The following is a 20,360-nucleotide window of genomic DNA, read 5'->3' on the forward strand; positions in this document are numbered from 1 at the left end:
CACATATCAGCCCCCATGTCCCAGAGTGGCAGAATTTAGCCTAAGTGATGTAAAGACTTCAAAAGAACAGTAGATTATGATGACTGACAATTAAGTACTCTTTCTTAAAGCCATTTACGGGGGGGTGGGGGTAGGGGAGAGATTACAAAGAAATTCCTCACTATCCTTTTGTTTCTTGCTGTCATAATAGCTCTCTGTAGGCTTGCGTAGGCTCTGTACTAGTGCACAAAAAAAAAGACAACAGGATCTTGGATAAAGAAACTGCTGAAATTTTCCTGGAAAAGAGATTCAAGGGACATTGTTTACTATAGTCTAGCAGAATTTCCATGAAAATTTACCAGCTCAGGCAAGAAACTACTCCTCCACTTTGCTGATGATGGAAAACTGAACCTTTTTAGGGACTCTTTTATGTTATATTTCTATGTACTTTTGTTCTTTAACTCACTATAGTTTCACGTAACATGCTAGGATTATTAAAACTGATAGGTTTTAGTTTTTTTTCTCTGAAAAAAAAGTTTTCCTTATTCCCTCCCCTGATACTTACTAATGTAGATGTGATTGGTGTTTTTAATTATTGTAAATTCTTTACTGAGGACTCAATTCTGCAAATTCCTGTGTATGTTGCCTGTTTGTGAGTGCTTATCTGAGGGTAGTTACATGTGTTTAAGGTGTTCACAGAACAGAGATCTTTATTTTCATTTTACCCTTAAATAAGGGAGAGATTTTATTTATTTTTCCACAGAATAGCAGAGGAAGGTTCAAGTTCCTATCCCCTGTTGTCCTTAGGAGTCAGAGTGACTTACCTGTCCCTGAGGAATTCAGCATACACTAGTAGGGAGATTTCTGTTGCTCTATGCTGCCTGTAAAACACCAGCAGCAGTGATCAAAAAACCCCCACCCAGTTCAGGGTTCAGTGTTCTGGGTTATTAGGATGTTATAGCCCTTGTCCTGAAATGGTAGGAGGGTTTCAGGAAAGCTGGGTAGTTCCTGTGCGTTAATTCTTGGGGACAGTGAGGCCTGAGCCAAAACTCCTTAAAATGGATGAAACGCCTCCCAGTGAGTTTAGTGGGTTTTCTCAGCTAAGTCTTAGTGGTGTATTTGGGCAGGCTCATCACGGCTCTGCTTCTGCATACTAGGAATGTATGAAATTGTGCTCGCAGTCACGAGAAAAGGCCTGGAGAAGGCTGTGCTCACAGAAACCAGTGGCTTTCAGTTGCTGCTCATCTTTGCTGTTAATGGATAAGTATGATGGCAATGGCCACCTGCATCCAGGGTTGAATGGGTTGGGAATACCTCATCTGGCCAACACTTTGGCTGCATGCGCTAGTGCTAACACAGAGCGAGTCCGCCACATCTGCTGCATGGGTGTGTGCTTCTCTTCAGTGCTGTGCTTCAGATTCAGAAGTGTAATGCAGATAACGCAGATCAATGTCAGATACCGAGCCACCGTCCTTTGCATGCATTGTGGCTGCATTGCGGGCATCAGTTCTGCTATTCTCCTAAATTTTTGTTCTTTTGCTACCAGGGACACAGTTCCAGTGGCACAGCCACAGCCGGACCTGCTGGCAGGAAACTAGCTTTTCCCCTCATCAGCATCTCATACCTTTTATGTGCTTAGGGGCACATATATATTTAGTGTGTCAGTTACAGTTAACATTGAGTAACTTACATGTTGAATCTGAGAATGTTAGTAAGTTTCATTTTTTCCTCTTGGCCCTTTTGGGAATGGGCATATATATTTTGGGAAGAGGCATATAAAACAGCATTGGGCATGTCAAGGGCATCTGATTCAGGCAATCCTGATAAAGAGATAGCTGAGTTTTCCCTGAATATATGTGAATAGCATACACTGACTGGGAATCTAGAATAAATGAGGGCTTGGAGAAACCCAGTCAGAGCAAAAGATGAAGAAGACTGAGCAGGAATCAAGAAGAATTGGGGAGATATGGACTGCAAATACAGATGGGCACTGGTAGCAGTCCTCCTTGCCATTGCAGCATAAAGCAGTGATTTGAGAAACGCGTACTACTATTGCTAACAAAGAGGAAGATATCTTGCTTTAGAAATAGAAGTGAGAAAGATTCCTCCCACAGCAGGCACACAAAGTTTTCATCTTCCCACTCACACCACTGCTCCAACAGCATGCAGCCCTGTTTGCATCCTGGCAATTTGCATCCTGGGTTGGGTGAGTTGGGAGACTGGAAGTTGCAGGAGAGGAAAGTGCAACAGCCGAACACCTGCTGATGGCAGGACGCCCTGTGGGATGGGTCTGGAAGCAGTCCTTTCCCTCCTAGCTTGAGCCTCATGCTTTCCCTGCCTTGGGGGGAAAAAAGGTTTGTGAAGAGATTATTTAAAATTAAAAAAAAAACAAAACACAAAAACAGTTGTCAATGTCTGCTTACTGGATGAGTAGCTTAAACGTACTCATCCAAGGCAGCTGTAACCTAAGCAGCCAAAGTCCACTTGAGCTGGGGAATTTGAATTTGGCCCCTTGTCTCCTTCACGCCCACAGTACAAATGAAAGCTGCAGCTTCTTAGGGCTTGGTGGGAGGGAGGAGGCGGGAAAGCCACAAGAGTGTGGTGTTCCATGATTCCGTTAAGTGTCAATGTAATTGTCGGAGTTGCAAGGGACCTCTAGTCCAAGGGATCATCTAGTCCAACGCCCCTGCTAAAGCAGGATTGCCCAGAGCACATAACTCAGGACTGCATCAAGATAGGACTTGAAAATCTCCAGAGAAGGGGACAGTTGATGTGCATTCCTTGAAAACCTGAGCTTCTCATCACTTCTGGATGTAGCAGTATGACAAGTTGTTGGGAGACAGGATGCAATTTGTTAGGAGTGGGGCATTATGATGAGTATAGGATCTTTCTGGGAGACTTACGGAGCAATGCTGACTTGTGATTAAGGGATGGGGGAAAAGCAGTGATACCCTGAAAACTGGGCTGGAATCTCCAAAAACAAAATCTTTGGCAGGAGTTACATTCAAAGGTTTCATTTTAATTCAGAACCATGTTTACTTTCAACTGTTCTTTAAATAATTTAGGGCTGTGTCCCTCTGGAGTAGAAACAGCAAAGTAGACTGGAGGGCTTCTGCCATCAGTTAAATCTGGCAAATAGACTGTACAAAAATAATTTGTCTTTGCTAATTGAATAACAATAGTTGCATTGCACTTTGCTCCAGAAGGAGCCTATGGATGTTTATACATGGTGTACAAAAGTTGCTCTCATCCTTATTAAACAGCAGCTACCTCTGTGATAGAGCCAAGTCGCTGTTCAGCACTGCAAGGCTAAATAGGAAGAAGCAATCATATTTCAGAATAAATCATGTTCATATGGTGATTATTTTGTTATGTCCCTTTAATTTTCAGGATAACTTAGAACTTTCTTGTGAAGACAAACCCTTAAAAGAAAGATCTCTTGCATCTGTGAGTTCGCATATCCTCTTAATACATTCTGAGATAGCCACTGGGTTTTGACCTCACATGGTGACCATCGTTGCTAGAGGATACCTTATAAGAAACATGGTATAAGTGAACAAGTTTTGGGAAGGATTGGCGAGTCTGAGTGTGATCTGGAGAACTATGTTTTGCTTGTGTGTCATTGCCTGCACTTTCATTTTTTGTATTTTTCACTTCTGTAGAAGTATAGTGTAGAAGATAATAAAACCCTAAGCACCTAAACTGTCAGATCAATATCCCTGCTAGAGAAGACCTGGTTGTTTTGAAGGTGGATTTTTCAGGTGTTGACCAATGACCTAAACTCATTTTCAGTGAAATCAATGCCTCCTATTGATTTTGGTGAATCCCATTTAGGCTGTTGATAAGCACTTCTGCAAATGCAGCCTAATCTCCAACTATACTTGATCTCAGCAAAGCACCCTCAGCACTAAATGGTTGTCCACAAGTCCTGTGCAGCTCCATTTTTTTCTCCAGCAGGGTATCTTGTCCCAGTGACAGAAGAAATGAGCCTGCTGTCCTTGTTTGTGAGGCACTTTGGGATCCCTCAGAGTGTAATGTGAACGCCAGTGGGCTGTGGTTCTCTCGCAGCCGGGTTTCAGTTCCAGAGCACAAGACTTTTTCACTTTCTACTTTTTTTTTTTTTTTTTTTTTGCTTTTAAATTTTTTTTTCTTTCTGCCTTTGGGACAGAGCACTCAGCTGCTCCGAGGGGAGCAGCTGCTCCGTTTCCCTCTCTGCCTGCAGGGGTATCCACACAGCTGCACTCTGCCGCAGCCAAAGGTGGCCAGAGAAATGCCCAGCTTTGTTAAAAAGTAACAAGATAGGGAAAGAGGGGAGGGAGCAGGAAAATCCGTGACCTGGGAGTAGTTTCCACAGCACATTGTCAGTGGGTGCTGAGAGACGTGAGAGATCTCTGTGTCCAACTAAGATGCATTTCCTATGCGTCTGGCGCGGTAAGACTCACCTGCTGACTTGGAGAAAGCCGTTAATCACAAGGTGATGCTGAAGTTCTCTGGGAAAGGAAGTGTTGCTGACAGTGGCAAACAGCTTATGTTCGTGTCTCATGGAAACTTAAATGTGCATAAGTGTGTGTTCAGCATCTGCTTTCCGCGTACTGCATGACTCAGACACGGGAGGGTCAGGTGTGGCTAAGAACAGGCCTGTGACGTGCAGTGACACTTTTTTTTTTTAATTTCTTGCAGGCAGCTTTCTTGTGGATGATAGGGCATTATATTTAAGTATTTGTTCATTCTTGGTTTTATGTGCGTGTTTTTCCAATGATGATCATTGTGTCTGTTTGTGGTTCCACCTTTGAGCGTTTACAAATTAGTCAGGAACAATTCAATGTTCATGAAGCTAGGTGTTATGTTGATGGCATGTCAGGATTTCAGCTTTTGCCCAGCTTAATATTTCTTTTCTTTGTATTCCAGAAAAAGGCATGGCATACAATTAAAACCATGGTTAACTTACCAGTCATCAGCCCCTTCAAGAAACGCTACTCATGGGTGCAGCTGGCTGGGCATACAGGTGAGATGGATCTCTCCAATGTGTTTGTCTCTGGAGCGGGGGTGGCAGCAGCAAGGAAAACAGTGTTTCTCTGTTTCCTTCCTTCAGGTAAAAGGAAACGGGCAGTATCATGTGAATCTGCCAAACTAGAACATCTTTTCTTCAGTTGTGGTGGAGATAGGGAAGGGGGAGTGATATACCTGAACAATGAGATGAGCAAGGAAGGAATGGTCAGACTCTGGGAAGAGCCAGGGCCCCAATGTATCCTTGTCAAGTGGTATATGTAAAATATGTGTTGGAGGGAAACAAGAGGGTCTGTGGAGTTGAAGCCCTAGCCCCTCTGTTGCTGTTGGTTGTGGTATGGTATCATCTTTCCTGACTTGAGTAGCCAATATGGTGCTTCCCTAGTGGGAAGGATTGCTGTCCATGCCTGTATGTGCCTCAGCCCTGGCAAGGACAGTGTTTCTAATACCAGCCCCAGACCCCTCATCTGAATGTAAGTGTTTTCTGCTGAAAATTGACTTGCTGGCCAGGCATTTGCATTGCGACTCTGTCATTGTTCACTGTATGAGTGCAAGGAAAAGCTCAGTTGACTGGTTTGAGTTTTATGTCTGTGGAACTTGGTAAGTGTGCTCCTGATGTAGGCTCTGTTTCATTGGTAAGACAAAAAAAAAAACATCAAAGAGAAGTTACCAGGTTTGCTTCTCTTGAGCTTTGTTTAATTCCTATGCAGCCCTTGTTCCTAAAGTGCTCATGCGGGGTTTATTAGTACACATGTGGGCAGGCACCTACGCTGCATCGTGCTTTAATGCAGTACCTGAACCACCTCTTTACATGCTAATCCACTAATATGATGCACTCCAAAGCTGTGCAGAGAAATTTATTTAGCCCTAAAAATGGAGTAGCTGAATTTCATTTGATGGTGTTGCTGGGCCTGACTTGTATCACATGGAGTGCCAAGATGACCCAGTCTAATCGCAGTTTTTATCACAGTGTGTGTGGTGTTGGCTTGATCTGTGTGGAGTGATGCACTCACTGGTCGTGTAATCATGACCCTCTTGGAAGCTTTTGTAGTAGGGTGGAGGAGTAGGGTTTAAGAGTTTACTAGAAGGTGAGGAGAGATACTGCTCTGTTTTGCTTTAGATAGTGTGCTGTGTTTGCATTTAGTCCATCCTTTTTGCAGCTGTTCTTCTCTGATGTGACAAGTTTTTTCTAAACTAAAGCCTGGGCCATCACCACCCTCACCGTTGTGCTAAGGCAGTATAGGATTTGTCAGAGAAGAACCAGTTTGCAGTGGCTGAAGGATCCTGCTGTGATAAAAGTTGAGCTCCTACTTTAGTGCTTATTTTATGTCATGTAGATTAAAAGGTACTTCTGAATGAAACCTGTACTTTCCTCAGACGTTATTGGCAGGTTGTGGGACAGGAGAGCGACTTCCACAGCTGGAGTCTAATTACTGCCAATCTCGGCCTATGCAGACTGTCATTTGTACTGGGTACTGTTCAGACACAGGGTTGTAAAAAAAAAAAAAAAAAAAAAGGCAATTGCACTACAGGCTGACCCTGCAGACTAGCAGGGCTCTGGAGGAGAGGCAGTACCTGGAGGTACAAGCATGTGCGGTCACAGCATGTGTGTATGTGTGTGTGCGCAGAAAGGGCAGTGCTTGGCTTCTGGCCTGTTTGTGGCTGTTTAACGATCACTGATTGACCCTACCGCCGCGGTGCGTACACACTCGGCAGGTGTACCCTGTGAGAGGATTAAGGACAAAGCCAACACTGCAGCTTTAAAATAGCCTGTCAGAGGATTAATCAATTCTGGCTCCAGGCTTCTTCCTGTGCATTTTAATAAGTATAGTAGTGTGTGATATCCTAACAAAGAGTTTAGCACAGAGGAAAAAACCTGATCACCTTGAGCAGCTGCGTTCCTTAAAGCTATAAATTCTGACATGGGAATGTATCCAAATGGACTTTCACTGCCAATGGCTGTGTTTGTCCTGGGTGTTTTATATTTTATGAAAAGCATGTTATCTTTTCTGTTTAGGGGAAATCTTTAACTGGTGTCATGAGGCTGAGGTAGATGAAGCTGGAGTGGTGGGGGAAGGTGTTTTTCTTTTTTACAGATCAGTCTTGTCAGCATGTGTTTGATTTTTCTTTTTTTAGGGAGTTTCAAGGCAGCTGATAGTGGGAAGATTCTCAAACGCTTCTCAGAGAATGAAAAGGAGTGTTTTGAGCGACTGATGAAAGACCCGCTACGCTCCTGTGTCCCTTGTTTCCATGGTGTGGTGGAGAGAGATGGCGAGAGCTACATTCAACTGGATGACTTGCTTACTGATTTTGAAGGGCCTTGCGTGATGGACTGCAAGATGGGGATCAGGTGGGGTACCTGAAAGAAAAAGTGCTTTCTAACCCAAATCTATTTGAAGGAAGCGGGGGAAGGGGCCGGGGGGATATGGCATGCTTTGTCTGAGAAGTTTGGTAATGTTTTTGGAGTGTTGGGATTGAGTCTAGGCAACCTGTTGTTGGCTTGGTAGTTGCCTTGGACAAGCTGAGGAGAGTACATCCTCATTGTTGCCTGACTGTACATGGATTCTGTAAACTGATTGATCTATAGCCTCAAAAATGATCCACATCAAGATATTTTCAGGTGTGAGTTAAGATGAAGTTTCTCTGCAGTGGCCTGATAATACAAATGGGCGGGGGGGGGAAATTACGTGATTCATTCACTGCCAGTTCATTTAATCTTTGTGTACTCAGTGATTCCAAAAACCCCACAAAGAGTGAAATTCCCATCTCCAAATGTGAGTGACTGAGTAACAGTGTGAAAGCCCATTTCCAATGCTTGAATGAGTCTTTGCTGGTATCAGTCTTTTTTGTAAAGAAAAGACTTGACCATCTACCCAGGACTGGCCTGTGTTTTTCCCTACTCTGAGATTTTCATGATGCTATTGCCCTGCTCTGCAGATACTCACTTTCTTTTCCTTTTCTTGCCTGTGATTGAAAGGAAAACCTCAAAAATGTTATCTAAGCATAACAAATAGATAAGGAATCTGTTGAGAGCCTGGAGTAACAGTACAGAAAGGTATGAACTGTCATAGTAATCTTTTGGCTGCCAGCTCAGATGCTCAAGAGTTACTGTCATAAATGAGTTATTCAACTTAGAGGAGTGCAGACAAGCCTTTTCAAATAGGTGCAGAAGCTTAAGTGAATTGTCAGCTAAATCAGAGTAGAAATGTGTAGCACTGGTATGCCCAGAAGAAAGAGGAGAAGGATTTGCAGCAGTAGATATTTTATTCAGAATAGGTGACATTCTGGTAATGAGTGACAGCATCTCCTGAACACCAGCCTGATTTATTACACTGTGATGAAGAAAGTACACTCCAGGTGCCTGACAAAATGCAAGAGGGAAGTCCAGTGGAATGTTTAGAACACGGATAGTGCTTTACTAATGGTTACCAGATTTATGGGTTGAGTGATAACAGCAAAATGTGGAAGGTTTGTCACCTTTGACCTTCCTGTTCTTAGTTACCTTTCCTGATTTGGAGCTGCTCAGATAATCTGCTTTACTCTTTCATTTTTACTATATGGCAAGGGATTCTGTCTTTCCCTGTTGGATGCATTAAGTAAAACCTTAATTGCTTTCTGAGGCCTAAAAAATAAATAAATCACACGACTGATGTTTTTTGAGGAGAGAGAAGACAGTAAGACTTCAGCAATCTTAATTGCTTTTGATTTCACTGTAACTGATCTCTCCTGACTGTCCTCTGAAAATACAGTTCTATTTCATGGCAGAGTAGGAATTCAATTTTCTCCCATTCTGTAAGCAGGACATGACAATGACATGTAACAGTAAGTAAAGGAATAGTTAGAACAAGAAGTGAATGGCACAACTCCCGATTCCTGCAACTGTTTCACTAAATAGGCCTGTGCAACCATTAGTCTATGTTCTTTAGTTTCCCCATATGCAAAACTGGGGTAGTGATAACAATTTTCCTGGTTGACATTTCTTGAGGGTAGGTTATAAGTTGTAAAAAAAGCAATGTTTGGGGAGGCCTTACAGTTTTGTTGGGATGTGATGTTTTTGCAGGACGTACCTGGAGGAGGAGTTGACTAAGGCCCGTGAGAAACCAAAGCTGCGTAAGGACATGTACAAGAAAATGATTGAAGTGGATCCTCTTGCTCCCACAGCTGAAGAGAACGCCCAACATGCTGTCACCAAACCCCGATACATGCAGTGGAGGGAAACCATCAGCTCCAGTGCCAACCTGGGCTTCAGGATTGAAGGGATTAAGGTAAAGGTTTCACTTCTGCCTGATCTTGGAGACAGAACTTTGATTTGTTGATTAATCAAAAAGTTAATGCACATCAGTAGCCAGGTTTTCCAAAGGATTATGTGAAAATGCAGTAATTAAAACCACAGATTTTGGTGTATTGGTGGTTTTAAAACACTCATAGTAATTATAGCAGAGTATTGTCAACGCAGTTAAACATCAAATGGATGTCAGCCATACTTGGCTCAGCCACAGAGACATTGCAGGAACTACCCAAGCAGGTACACAGAGTAGATACAATGAAAATGAGGGATTCCAAACTGAAGAAATAACCGCCTCTCCCCATGACATTACTTTTTTTATCCAGAAATGATACATATTTATTTCAAGTGAATCACAGTAAAGTGGTTTTTTTTGTTCCAGTTATGCCTACTTGCAAGATATGCTAAAAACATTAGCTTAGATATTCTTGGGATTGAGGAAATCCCTTTCCTTCTAAGTATATTACAATATCTGGTATAGATGGAGCTGGAATAAAGCCAAATAACCAAAAATAAAATAATCTGGATGAGTTTTGCTTCCATTTCATAGTTCAAGCACGTAGGAAGAAGAAAAGGATAAAAGAGAGTGATGCTGATGAGCAGAGGCTCTTTAAACATTCCTTTGTTCTCTGCTTCCCTGTGTTGTCTTCTCCCTTCCTCATTCACGGATTTTCCTGCTGTGATACAGAACCAGGGCTTCCAGCTCATGCTGTGCTGTCCCCTGTATGCTGTGCCACCCACTCCTGGCTGTTACACACAGGCATCCTCACGCAGGAACTGTCTGGGTGGTAGATGATCTGGCTCCAGTCCAGTCAAGACACTTCCTGTCTTACCCTTTAGCCATCTAATTGTGTTATCGAAGATACCCGTTTTATTCCTGTAATACTTACAGCACTTAGGTCTTTGGATGCTCTGTGTAATGGAATCAGAAACCTAGATGATCTTGAGACCTTTTCTGTATGTTCTTGGAAAGACAGTTGGTCAATGTAGAAGACTTACAGATCTATATTGAGTCCTGGAGAGCGACTGAGCTAAGGGAGCACAGTAAAGCCTCCTGGCTTGTTCACTGTGGTTTGGCTGGTTATCAGAGGTGGGTAGGGGCAGTAGGGCACACTGCATATCATAATTCCCTCTGTTGAGACAATGCTGTAACTGTGCAAAACAGGACACAAATACTTAATCTTTTATTAAGGGCAGAAATGCTTTGGAGTACTGCAGGTACTTTGGAGTTACCTTTTCCTCTGTCTCCCTGTGCTGCTATGAGGGATGTAGGTGTTCTCCTATTTTTTTACATGGAGAAATGGTGACAAAGTGCGTTGTTCAAGCGATACAGCTAATCAGCACTCCCTACACTGTTTCACTGTAGCTGAACCATACATCCACTCTGTATATTTGCAGAAAAGCAAAGCCTTGTTGCAGAGATCCCCATTTTGAGAGGAGAGCCTGTAAGGGTCAGTGGTGCCAGCTAGTGGTTGATGGGAAAAGGGGTTGTTCTCCCTGGGTGCACTGAACTCCTGGAGTTAGCTAGGCTGGGTTTGGTCGTTCCTGCCGTGTGGCTGCTGGAATAAGAGGCAGGAGTAAAGAAACTGAAATCATAGAAACCCTTCTGTGAAGTGCCTTTTTTTCTTTAGGTTGATCCATCTCCTTTCCTTGCCTCGCTTCCCTATCTCTGAAATCAGGCCAGGTTCACTTATGGCATTTGTTCCTCTTCCTCTTATCAAAAATAGTTGGAGCCGTTGGGTTTCTTTACATCTGGCACCTCACTTGTGCCTGGCAGATTCAGGATGCAGCTTTCCTCTCTGGAATGGCCTGCCTGAAGGCCAGACATCACAAACAGCATCTCTGCAACATTAATAGTTTGGCAGAGCAGAGATGCACGGGGCTGAGAATCAGGAGTTCTGGCTTCCCATTCTGACACTGAATCTCTGTGCAGTTTGGGAAGTTACTGCTTCCTTTGGTAACCATTCCATTAGCTGTAGATCAGGGATAGCTGTTTGTCCAGGAGGACATCAGATTGGATTCATAAATCTTTGTGAATCCATTTAGGTTACGACCTTAACCCAGAGCCTGTTAAGGGAAGTCTGCAGAGGAATCTGAGCAAGACCGCAGAGGTTAATAGAGGTAGCACTATTTTATGGAGTAGCCAAACCTGCCCTCCTGCCAGCAGTGTCACTGTCACATCTAATGAGAAGTGCTGCCTGTGACCCCATAGCTGCACTGCTCGATGAACTGCTCTGCTGTGCAGGAATGTGTGTGGAGGCCCTGACACAGGTATGACTTCAAGGAGAGAGTCAAGCAAGTGCCTCCTGGGGATCAGGTACATCCAGAGTTGGTACAAGGACCTGGTGTGGAATATGAGGGATGGTGCCCTTCAAAATCTGGATGTTGTTTACAGCAAGTGAAGTCAGGCAGCAGTTAGGTTTCCTGCCAGCCACTGCAGAGGAACAAAGTCATGGAAGTGTTTCTAAACAACAGGGAGGCAAGCAATTAGTCTGTCCAGACAAAAAAAAAAAAAGGATGAAAAGGGAACACACAGCAGCTGTTCCAGACTTTGCTTGGGGATTTGGGGCACCGGGAGAAATTATTTTTAAAACAACCTTACTCCAGTGAAGAGGTACGAGGCATCAGACAGCATTCCAAATTTCTACGTGCTGCTGAATATTATACGTCAGATCAGATGGCTCCTAACTTTCCGTGCCTACCTGCTGAACTTCACTTGCATAACTTACACATCTCATCAGGCTGACATGCCACACTTGTATCTGTCCCACGGCCTTGGAATAAAATTCTGTTTATTCTGCTGCTAGAAAGTCTGGTAGGTGGGAGGCTGTTCTGCATGGCTTTGCCATTCAGTCGGTTCAGTCTCTTGCATGATAAATCTGGAAATTTAGCATTATCAGGTTTTTTTCATGTATATACTAGGGGCTGAGTTCTGCTGTGGAGTAAATAGTGTTTCACCTGCTGAGACTGGAACTGAATTTACTCAGTTTTGGTGCAGTGACTTTTAACATGTGGGAGGGAACACATTTTGATGACTTGTTGATTTAGTCTTACAATGGAAATAAGGTACTTTGTTGGACTGATACGATGGAGAGGAATGCCGTTTGATAATCTTGCAGGCTTTTAGTGTATACAGGCTACTGACTATTTACATGTGAGTCCTAAAAGCTCATATCTGTTTCTATTGAAGCAACAGGGATGTTCTTGGAGAAATGCATATTTGTATAGTCTGTGTTGAACACATATCTCCGATTCATGCACTGCTCTTACTTGTAGCCCCACAAGCATGAACCAGTCACTACCAGCACATAAAATGAATTGGTTTTTCAGTAGCAGGGTGCTGCTGAATGGATGGTGAGTCGTACCGCTAGCACAAAAATACTCCGAATTTCTCCAGGACCCAGTTGGATACAAGCATGTGCTGTCTTCTGCCAAAATTCATACACCTGCTTTGCCACAGTTAGCAATTGTCACTCCTAGCATGTCAAATCCCGAGTTGTTCTTGGCTGCAACTAGCTTTCTGTTCTGTGACTTCTGGGTCACATTAATGTGCAAAGTTATATTGGGAACTGAGTCTTAACCGCAATGCTTTGATTTCCCCATTGAAAAACAAAAATAATAATAAAACCAAACAAAAGCGACTAGTACTGGGTTTGACTAGTTTGGGTCCCCTTACACGCCCAGCCAGGGTTTGACTGCACCAAGCTAGATGAGAGGACAACCAAAGAGGTCACTGTGGTTTGCCCCATTGAACTTTGTACTGCTACTACTGACATGAGAGAACCCTCCTGCAAGCTGGCAATACCATGAGTTTGGGGTTTTTTTTAACTGCACTGAACAGGAAATGCAGTGCCATTTAAAGTTATCCAATCAGCTTTTCTGTCTTTTCTCCACGTCTTGCTTGGCTTATCTGCCCTCTTCCTGTTCAACTACTGGCTTTCATCTGGTTAGCGAGAGCTGAGCTGCTCGTGGTTCAAGAGGATTGACTGATGAAGGGAATGATATGTGTGTAGTAAAAATCATCTCATGTCTTTGTGTGTTTTTGCACAGAAGGCAGATGGAACATGTAACACAAACTTCAAAACTACAAAGACACAGGAGCAAGTCCTACAGGTTTTTGTGGAATTCATTGAGGGCAACACAACTATTCTGGTGAGTCTGAACTCTTTGGGTTCGCTGATCTTTCACCCAATGAACTTGCTTCAGCGCCAGGTGTCCTCTGGTACAAGAAGGATCAATGAAACTATCAAGGAAGAAAATGGTTTGGACTCCCAGTCCCTCGCAGCAGGTGGACTGGGCATGGGGACTTGGTGGGCTGTGAGAAGGATTTGGCTGAGACCAGTTCTGGCAGCTCTTGCCGGGAGTTCAGCTCAAGTTCCTCACTCTAGCAAAATGTCGCTTGAGGTAACTTATGGCTTGCAGTCAGCTTTGACCATGAGCATTAGATGCATCAGAGATGCATAGATGGTGTCTAAGCAAGGACTGTGTTGGCAGGAAAACTTGTGGTTTGGGAATTCAGTCTGGAGAGGATAAAACCAGAGGATGGGGGCAGGAAGTGAGGTTGGTGGCTGGTGGCACTCCTGTGCGTGAGATTAGACTGGCTGTGCTCCTGTGTGTGAGATTAGCCCCAAGAGCAATTCCTGTGTGCTACTTCAGCATGGTTGGAGCTCCTTGTCTAACACAGTCTAATTCCCTTGTCACTGTGGAGAATGAAAGATTTTTAATTGCTTGAAACATTTTCATCTTTATTAAAAAGAAAAGAAAAAAAAAGGGGGGGGGATGCAGGAGGTGTGCAGCCAGATGCTATCCTGCTGCATCCAAAGCAAGCCAGGTAAGTAAGCTTAGTGTGACACACGCAGCAGAGACACTCCAGTCTGCTCAGTCACTATGAAAGCCTGTTAAAGTGTGTTTTCAGTTTGACTTTCAAATGATGAACCTGTTGTTTTGAAGGGCCTCTAGCCTAAAAGTAACATGATCTCTTCGTTATATTAACTCTTGTAAACAGAGTATCTTCATTCATTCTTTACTTCAATGTTTACGGTTTGTTTTTTTCCTCCTCTTCCTCCAGAAAAAATACCTCAAGCGTCTGCAGGAAATTCATATAATTCTTGAATCCTCAGACTTCTTCAAGCGACACGAGGTGAGCAGTGAGTGTAATGCTGTGTGGGTGCATTGCTGCTTTGCTTGGTCCTTCAGATGTACTTCAGAATAGCCTGCTGTACTAGTAAGAAGGAGTTTGTAGTAGAAAAAATCTAATATATGTTAACAACACAGATACCTCAAAGCCTCCATCAGTGATACAGAAGATTAAACCAGTTGAGGAATAATAAATGCTCCCACCTTTATAACCTCCCAGCACTTACAGCGCTGGGCCACTGCAGGGAATGGCTTGTTACTGCCAGCTTCCTGTGATTTCTCTTATCTTGGTGTGTTCCAGTGGGAATCTTTGTGGTGTAATGGTAATGTGGAAGCTTGTGTTTGCTGCAGTAGTATTTGGTTGTAGTTTGACAATGACTTTGGTGTACTGGGTTTACGTTGAAAGACTGTGTGATTCCACTCTGTATGTTCTCCTTGTCTGTTTTGCTGTGGAGAAGGCATCATTAGCATTGTAAGTTCTGCTCATTACAGGTCAAGACTGTGAGATCAGACATTCTGTTTTACCTTGTTGATTTCCTCTTCTCAGTAGAGGTGTTTTTGTTAATTGTGGGTCATGGTCTTTCTTTGAAAGTAGTCACTGGCTTTTGCTGAATTGCTCAAATTGAGAGCTGGAGAATTGCTTTTCTTCACTTTATCTGCTGGGTCCCTTTTCCCACCTACAGGCCCATTAATACCTTACTAATTGATATGGTTATGAAATTGGGCACGTAAATTGTCAATGTGTGAGTGCAGCCCAACAGTCTCTTGGGTCACAGGTGAGGAGGTCATCTGAGGAGGTAATCTTCTTAGTGGGAAGCATTAGGTGATGGGGGAGAGCTAAAGATGTGTTTTTAACCACATCATCTCAATCTGTCTTCCAGGTCGTTGGAAGTTCACTACTTTTTGTACACGATAGCACTGGGAATGCCAATGTGTGGCTGATCGATTTTGGAAAGACCACGCTTCTCCCTGATGGGCAGACACTGGATCACAGGATTCCCTGGCAAGAAGGCAACAGGGAGGATGGGTACTTGTTGGGATTGGACAATTTGATTCGCATCTTGGAAAGCATCACTGAAAGATGAGTTGAGAATGGCACAAAACTTGCAGGGCTGCTCTGTGACTTTCTGCTCTACTGGGATCGCTCAGAAGGAAACCTTTAACTCCCTCCAAACTCCTGAGGTCACCAGTGCAGAGGGAGCTGCATCCAGAACCCAGCAGTTAGTCATCACAACGACTTTACATCGGCCCTCTATGAACCTAAATAACTCCAGATTGGTCTGTATTGTACCAGCCTAACTTCAGTCTGGTCCTCAGAGAATGAAGATCTCCCTACTCAGGAAACACACCAGCACAAGTCAAGAGATCTGTGTGGTAAACCAGAATGATTCTGATTTCTGGCAAGCAGGTGGGACTCCAGATTACCTCTTAGTGAATCAGAGCACGTGTTTGGGGATTAAGGGTAGGAATAACAATTTTCAGGGAAGTGCATAGTTTTGAAACCAGCAAGAGTGGTATTGGTTTTTTTTTCCTCCCCCTAATTGCAAGTTTCCTTGCTCCTGTGTATGCTATAGATTGGACCACCAACTTCTGCTGCATTGTGTTACAGTGTGCACAAGGTGGAAATGGGTGATCATCACAAGAAATCTGGAGTAAAGGGAGACAGCAGTTTGTAGTGGCTGGATGTGGTAACTGCTGTGTTGACCATTCCTCTTCCCTACCCCAGCCCGGATTCTCTTCTATCCAAGAACAGCCTTTGCTTTTACGTAGCCTCTCAGGAGATTACAAATACTCTAGGAATAGCAGCCTATTGTCTCCAAAAATGTCTGACTTTCAGACTGGGTGGGCTGTTGGAGAAGTGCCTACCTTGGCAAGTTTGGCCTCTTGCAGCTGAACTGCAGTTCTGAAAATCAGTAATGACTCTTTCGCACACAGACCAGGGAGCTAAGGGTTGGGTTGGTTGTTTTGTTTTTTTTTCAAGGCTTGTTTATTTTTAAAGACAAAGCCCCTATACACGTGCACACACACGCTCGCACTAGTAGCCGGTAACCAATGTGATCTCTTAAGATCATGGTTTGACTGACTCCTAATGCGCGTGACTGCTTGGCCATGTTCCTGTTCCCAATCTGATGCTGCCACTTCAGTGTACAGACCGGCGCAGCCATGGGGAAGGTAATGTTTCTGCATTCACAGCATTACACTAATGATGAGATAGCGCCCAGGTGTCCTTCCTCCAAGGTATCAGCTGTTAACTCAGGGCAGTTTGGGGGAAGGAATGTCAATATATCCCGTCCCCCCGTCCCCATTGGGAATCGCAGGACTATCTGTGGGTCATTCTTCTTTTGCTGTGGCCCAGGCACGGCCACATAAAGTTCACAGTGTTTAGGTTAAAATCAAGAAAGACTGAAGTGGTTCCTTGGAATGGCTTGACATACCTTCTCTATTGGTTGCTTCTACTCACTTGAACAGTTCTTTAAATTCTATCAGTATAAATACTATCAGTATTCACATGTTCACTCACATTCCATGTTTTAGCATAAATAACGTGATGATGCAGTTTTCAAACTGAGGGCAAGACACATATTGCTATTTGATTGTTAATCCACTTTCAACACCTAAAGCTGGTAATGCACATTGAAATTGCTGTCTTTTGCCCGTGTCCTGTCTTCAGAAGAGATTCTGGGAACTTTAGTATGTAACAAGGTGACTCCATGCTTTGGGAAAGTGCTATTTGAATAATAATTGTGATCACAAGCAAAAAAAGACTGTAGAGTCCAGTACTGGAACAAAATGTATGTATAACAGTTGTAATTAGAATTGAACAGCCTAAATAATTTCTAAAATGGGTTCCTTTAGATAACACGCTACTGTAGTAAGAGATCAGTCAGATTTAATAACTTTTTCATCACCTCTAAACAAAGCATCAGTATTAAAAATTCAAGCTCAGTTGTGACCTAAAAGTTAGATACCATGGAGTGGGTATTCTGTGGGAAATAATGACACAGGGAAACATTTCATCCTAAACCAGAAGTTGCTTGAATTTGTAATTATTTTTGCTTCTTCTGTGGCCTCCCAGTTTTATTTTCATGATAGTATGTTAATGTTTTTCTGCTTAGATCTTTCAGAGGGTTTACACTTTTTTAAGCGACAGTGAGCACAGATATTATCATTCCAGCTGCCTTCTAACTTTTGAACTGCTATGAGATGACAAATTAATCTGTGGTGAATTTCATACAATTTTAAAAGAAAAAAAGAAGTCTTCCTCCTTGCCTGCAGCCAACAGGTAAGCCATCGGTTAGCAGTGCTTAAGGAGAATTACCTTTCTATGAGACTGCAATTGCAAGCAGTCCTATTAATTAAAAACATTAGAAAAGTCAGAAATTAGACTGTTAAGGTGATAGAATTCATTAGTGGTTTGCCTAATTAATCTTCAGAGTTAAATAGCCTTCTTCTGTTACCGTGTGTAAATCTTTTGCACTGGCGTAACTTACTTATGTTCTAGAGGGGAGATTTAGAGGGTAAAAGTTGATGCTCAAATGTCAGCTGAGAATTTGAGACAAACTTTTAGAGTGATGCCCAGTTCTACAGGAGAACTAGAAGCAATGTGGTACCAGCAGCTTCAAAAAAAACCCCACATGCTGCTACCACCTGGATGGGGTGCAGTACGTGCTCGTGGGGGAAAACATGGCGAATGATCCATTCCTCTGCAGTTGTTGAAAAGGTTAGGGGGGGGGAAAAGCAAACCTCTGGTAAAGCAGACCTTGTTTGGAAACTCATTCTGGATGGTGAATAGTTCTAGGAAGTTAGTTTTTAAATGGCCCTTTGGCTTGTGAAGGGATTAGAAGGGAAGAAGCCACAATCTTCTGGTGCTGTTATGGGAAAGGAGAAAAGGAGGCAGCTTTTCATTAGCAAACTGCGCGTAGAGGACTGCAGCTGAGCACTGGAGCTCAAAGAGCTCATGAGCAACCTACCACAGGGTACGTTTGGTACCTTGATTTGTGTGGGATAGCCCAGAGTGCCTGTCTGTGTACACTCACGTGCTAGTGTGAGGGAGCAGTGTAGCCTTCTTTCACCAGGGGGTAAGCTGCCTTGAATAAGCTCATATTTACCAGAGGGCCAGCATGGTGCCTGTGCACAGGCACGTAACATAGAAGAGCTGATGCAGCGTAACCAAGGTACTTGTTCACATACAAGCCCAGAGTGTAGTTCTTTAATGCCTCTGCTGAGATATTGCCTCCCTCTGGAGACACTGAGAGCATGTGTTTGCACAGCACGGTAAGATGTGCTGGCCCAGAGGCACATTGGTGCTGAACAGCTCACCTCTGACTTGGGCATCGAGGTCTTCAAACTCACTAGTTAGACCCAGCAATGCTTACTGCTGTCGCTGCTGCGTTCCTGTGTGAGTCTAGCAGTAGGACTTCTGTCCCTCAGCTTTATCAGTGACTTGGGTTTTTTTTGGCCTTGGACAAGTATCCTAGGCCTCAGTTTTGTTCCCGTTCTACAGATGGGAATAGTATCTACTTACCTCACAGGAATGGTGTGAGGCTGTCCTTCATTATTGCTTGCAAGAAGCTGTGAGATTCTTTGGAGGAAGGTGCAATATAGAAAGAAATGCACAAAAAGATATATCAGCTAGGTTTAAAAATGATGGGTGCTGGGGCCCCACAAGGATATAAATTTGGATGACATGTAACCAAATTGGTAAAATTTAAAACCCTCCTTTTTTTTTATTTTTCTTTAAAGCAGAGGGAAATTCACTTAACATCTGATCCAGTTCCTATTCTAGGGAAATATTTCAATGGGAGTTGGACCAAACCCTTAAGTATCTCAGAGGGCTCTTGCTATTTTTTTTTTTTTTGTATTGCTGTTGTTATTATTTGTTATTCTTAAGGTACTGAGATCGAATGGCCTGTATTATCCACAGCGCATCCGTTCTGAACACTACAATGCAATGCTGACCATGGTCACTTTTGACATTGACTGTATTGATTGAGTGTTTGTTACTCTGAAGTGTGTATGCTACTAAATAAACGAGACTGGAGGAAAAAAGACATCCACTGTGATTCAGTCACAGGACAGTAACATCTTTTCTTCAAGAATTGCCTTAGGGGAGGGACAAAAACTATTTCTATGTTTCTTCTGCTTTTAATCTTTAGCATCCAATATATCCTAAAACAAAACCGGTTCTAAGAAATCTAGAAGCTAATGTTGGAGCTTGGTTCCAGAACCCACTAAGTATGTTTACTTTAGAAACTGATCTACACAAAGCTCGACAGCTTCCTTTGAGGTAAGTTCCGTCTCAAAAGTCTCAGTTAATGGCCTACAGTATATCAAAAAATTGTGCATCAAAAGGCACTTGGCAGACTCAGAGCAGTTAACTGTTTGCGGGCAGTTTTGTGTGGCAACAGGGAACAAGGAACCCCTCTGGGACTGGCAACACTCTCTCAGCAAGAGAGAATGTCCTCTTACCTGTGCGCAAAGAGTACTTAGCAGAGAGGGAAACAAATAGCCACCATTAATGTCTCTTTATTTTGTGTTGCAAATATAGAAGTATACACTTGTCCAGACTTAAATTGCATAGAAGCAGGTGTGTCATCTACTTATGTACAGTGGTCACCAGAAAGGTAACCTTAAATTGCATAGAAGCTGGTTTGTACTTATGTACAGTGGTCACCAGAAAGGTAAGTTGGCAAGAAATGCTGCTGTGGTGGGAGAGAATGACAAATCAAAACCAATTCAACTAAAGGAAGAAGTCATGTGACAAAACGGGAAGATGTTAGTGATGTCATGCCTAAGGTCTCTGCATCAGATTGAAAAGGGTGGGATGGATGGGAGGACATGGCCATGTCTACAGGAGAAACTCTCGCGTGGAGCTCTGACCTGAGGGCCTGAGGAAGCATGGTCCCTGGCTGACCCAGCGGTGGAGATGCAAATTCACTCAGGAAAATCCTAC

The 20,360-nt window shown here is 43.3% G+C and overlaps 1 protein-coding gene across 1 annotated transcript; it reads left to right on the forward strand.

Moving 5' to 3' along the window:
* The first annotated feature begins 251 nt into the window (after nt 1–251).
* ITPKA (inositol-trisphosphate 3-kinase A) lies at nt 252–19,458 on the forward strand. Its single transcript, XM_014950357.1, has 7 exons — nt 252–3,426; nt 4,888–4,984; nt 7,123–7,336; nt 9,047–9,251; nt 13,322–13,423; nt 14,340–14,411; nt 15,289–19,458. Exons 1-7 carry the CDS (start codon nt 3,196–3,198, stop codon nt 15,490–15,492), a joined length of 1,125 nt encoding a protein of 374 aa, XP_014805843.1. The 5' UTR covers nt 252–3,195; the 3' UTR covers nt 15,493–19,458.
* Nucleotides 19,459–20,360: the final 902 nt, after the last annotated feature.

Source organism: Calidris pugnax, unplaced genomic scaffold (assembly GCF_001431845.1).
Source record: "Calidris pugnax isolate Ruff unplaced genomic scaffold, ASM143184v1 scaffold68, whole genome shotgun sequence".
Classification (NCBI taxonomy): Eukaryota; Metazoa; Chordata; class Aves; order Charadriiformes; family Scolopacidae; genus Calidris; species Calidris pugnax.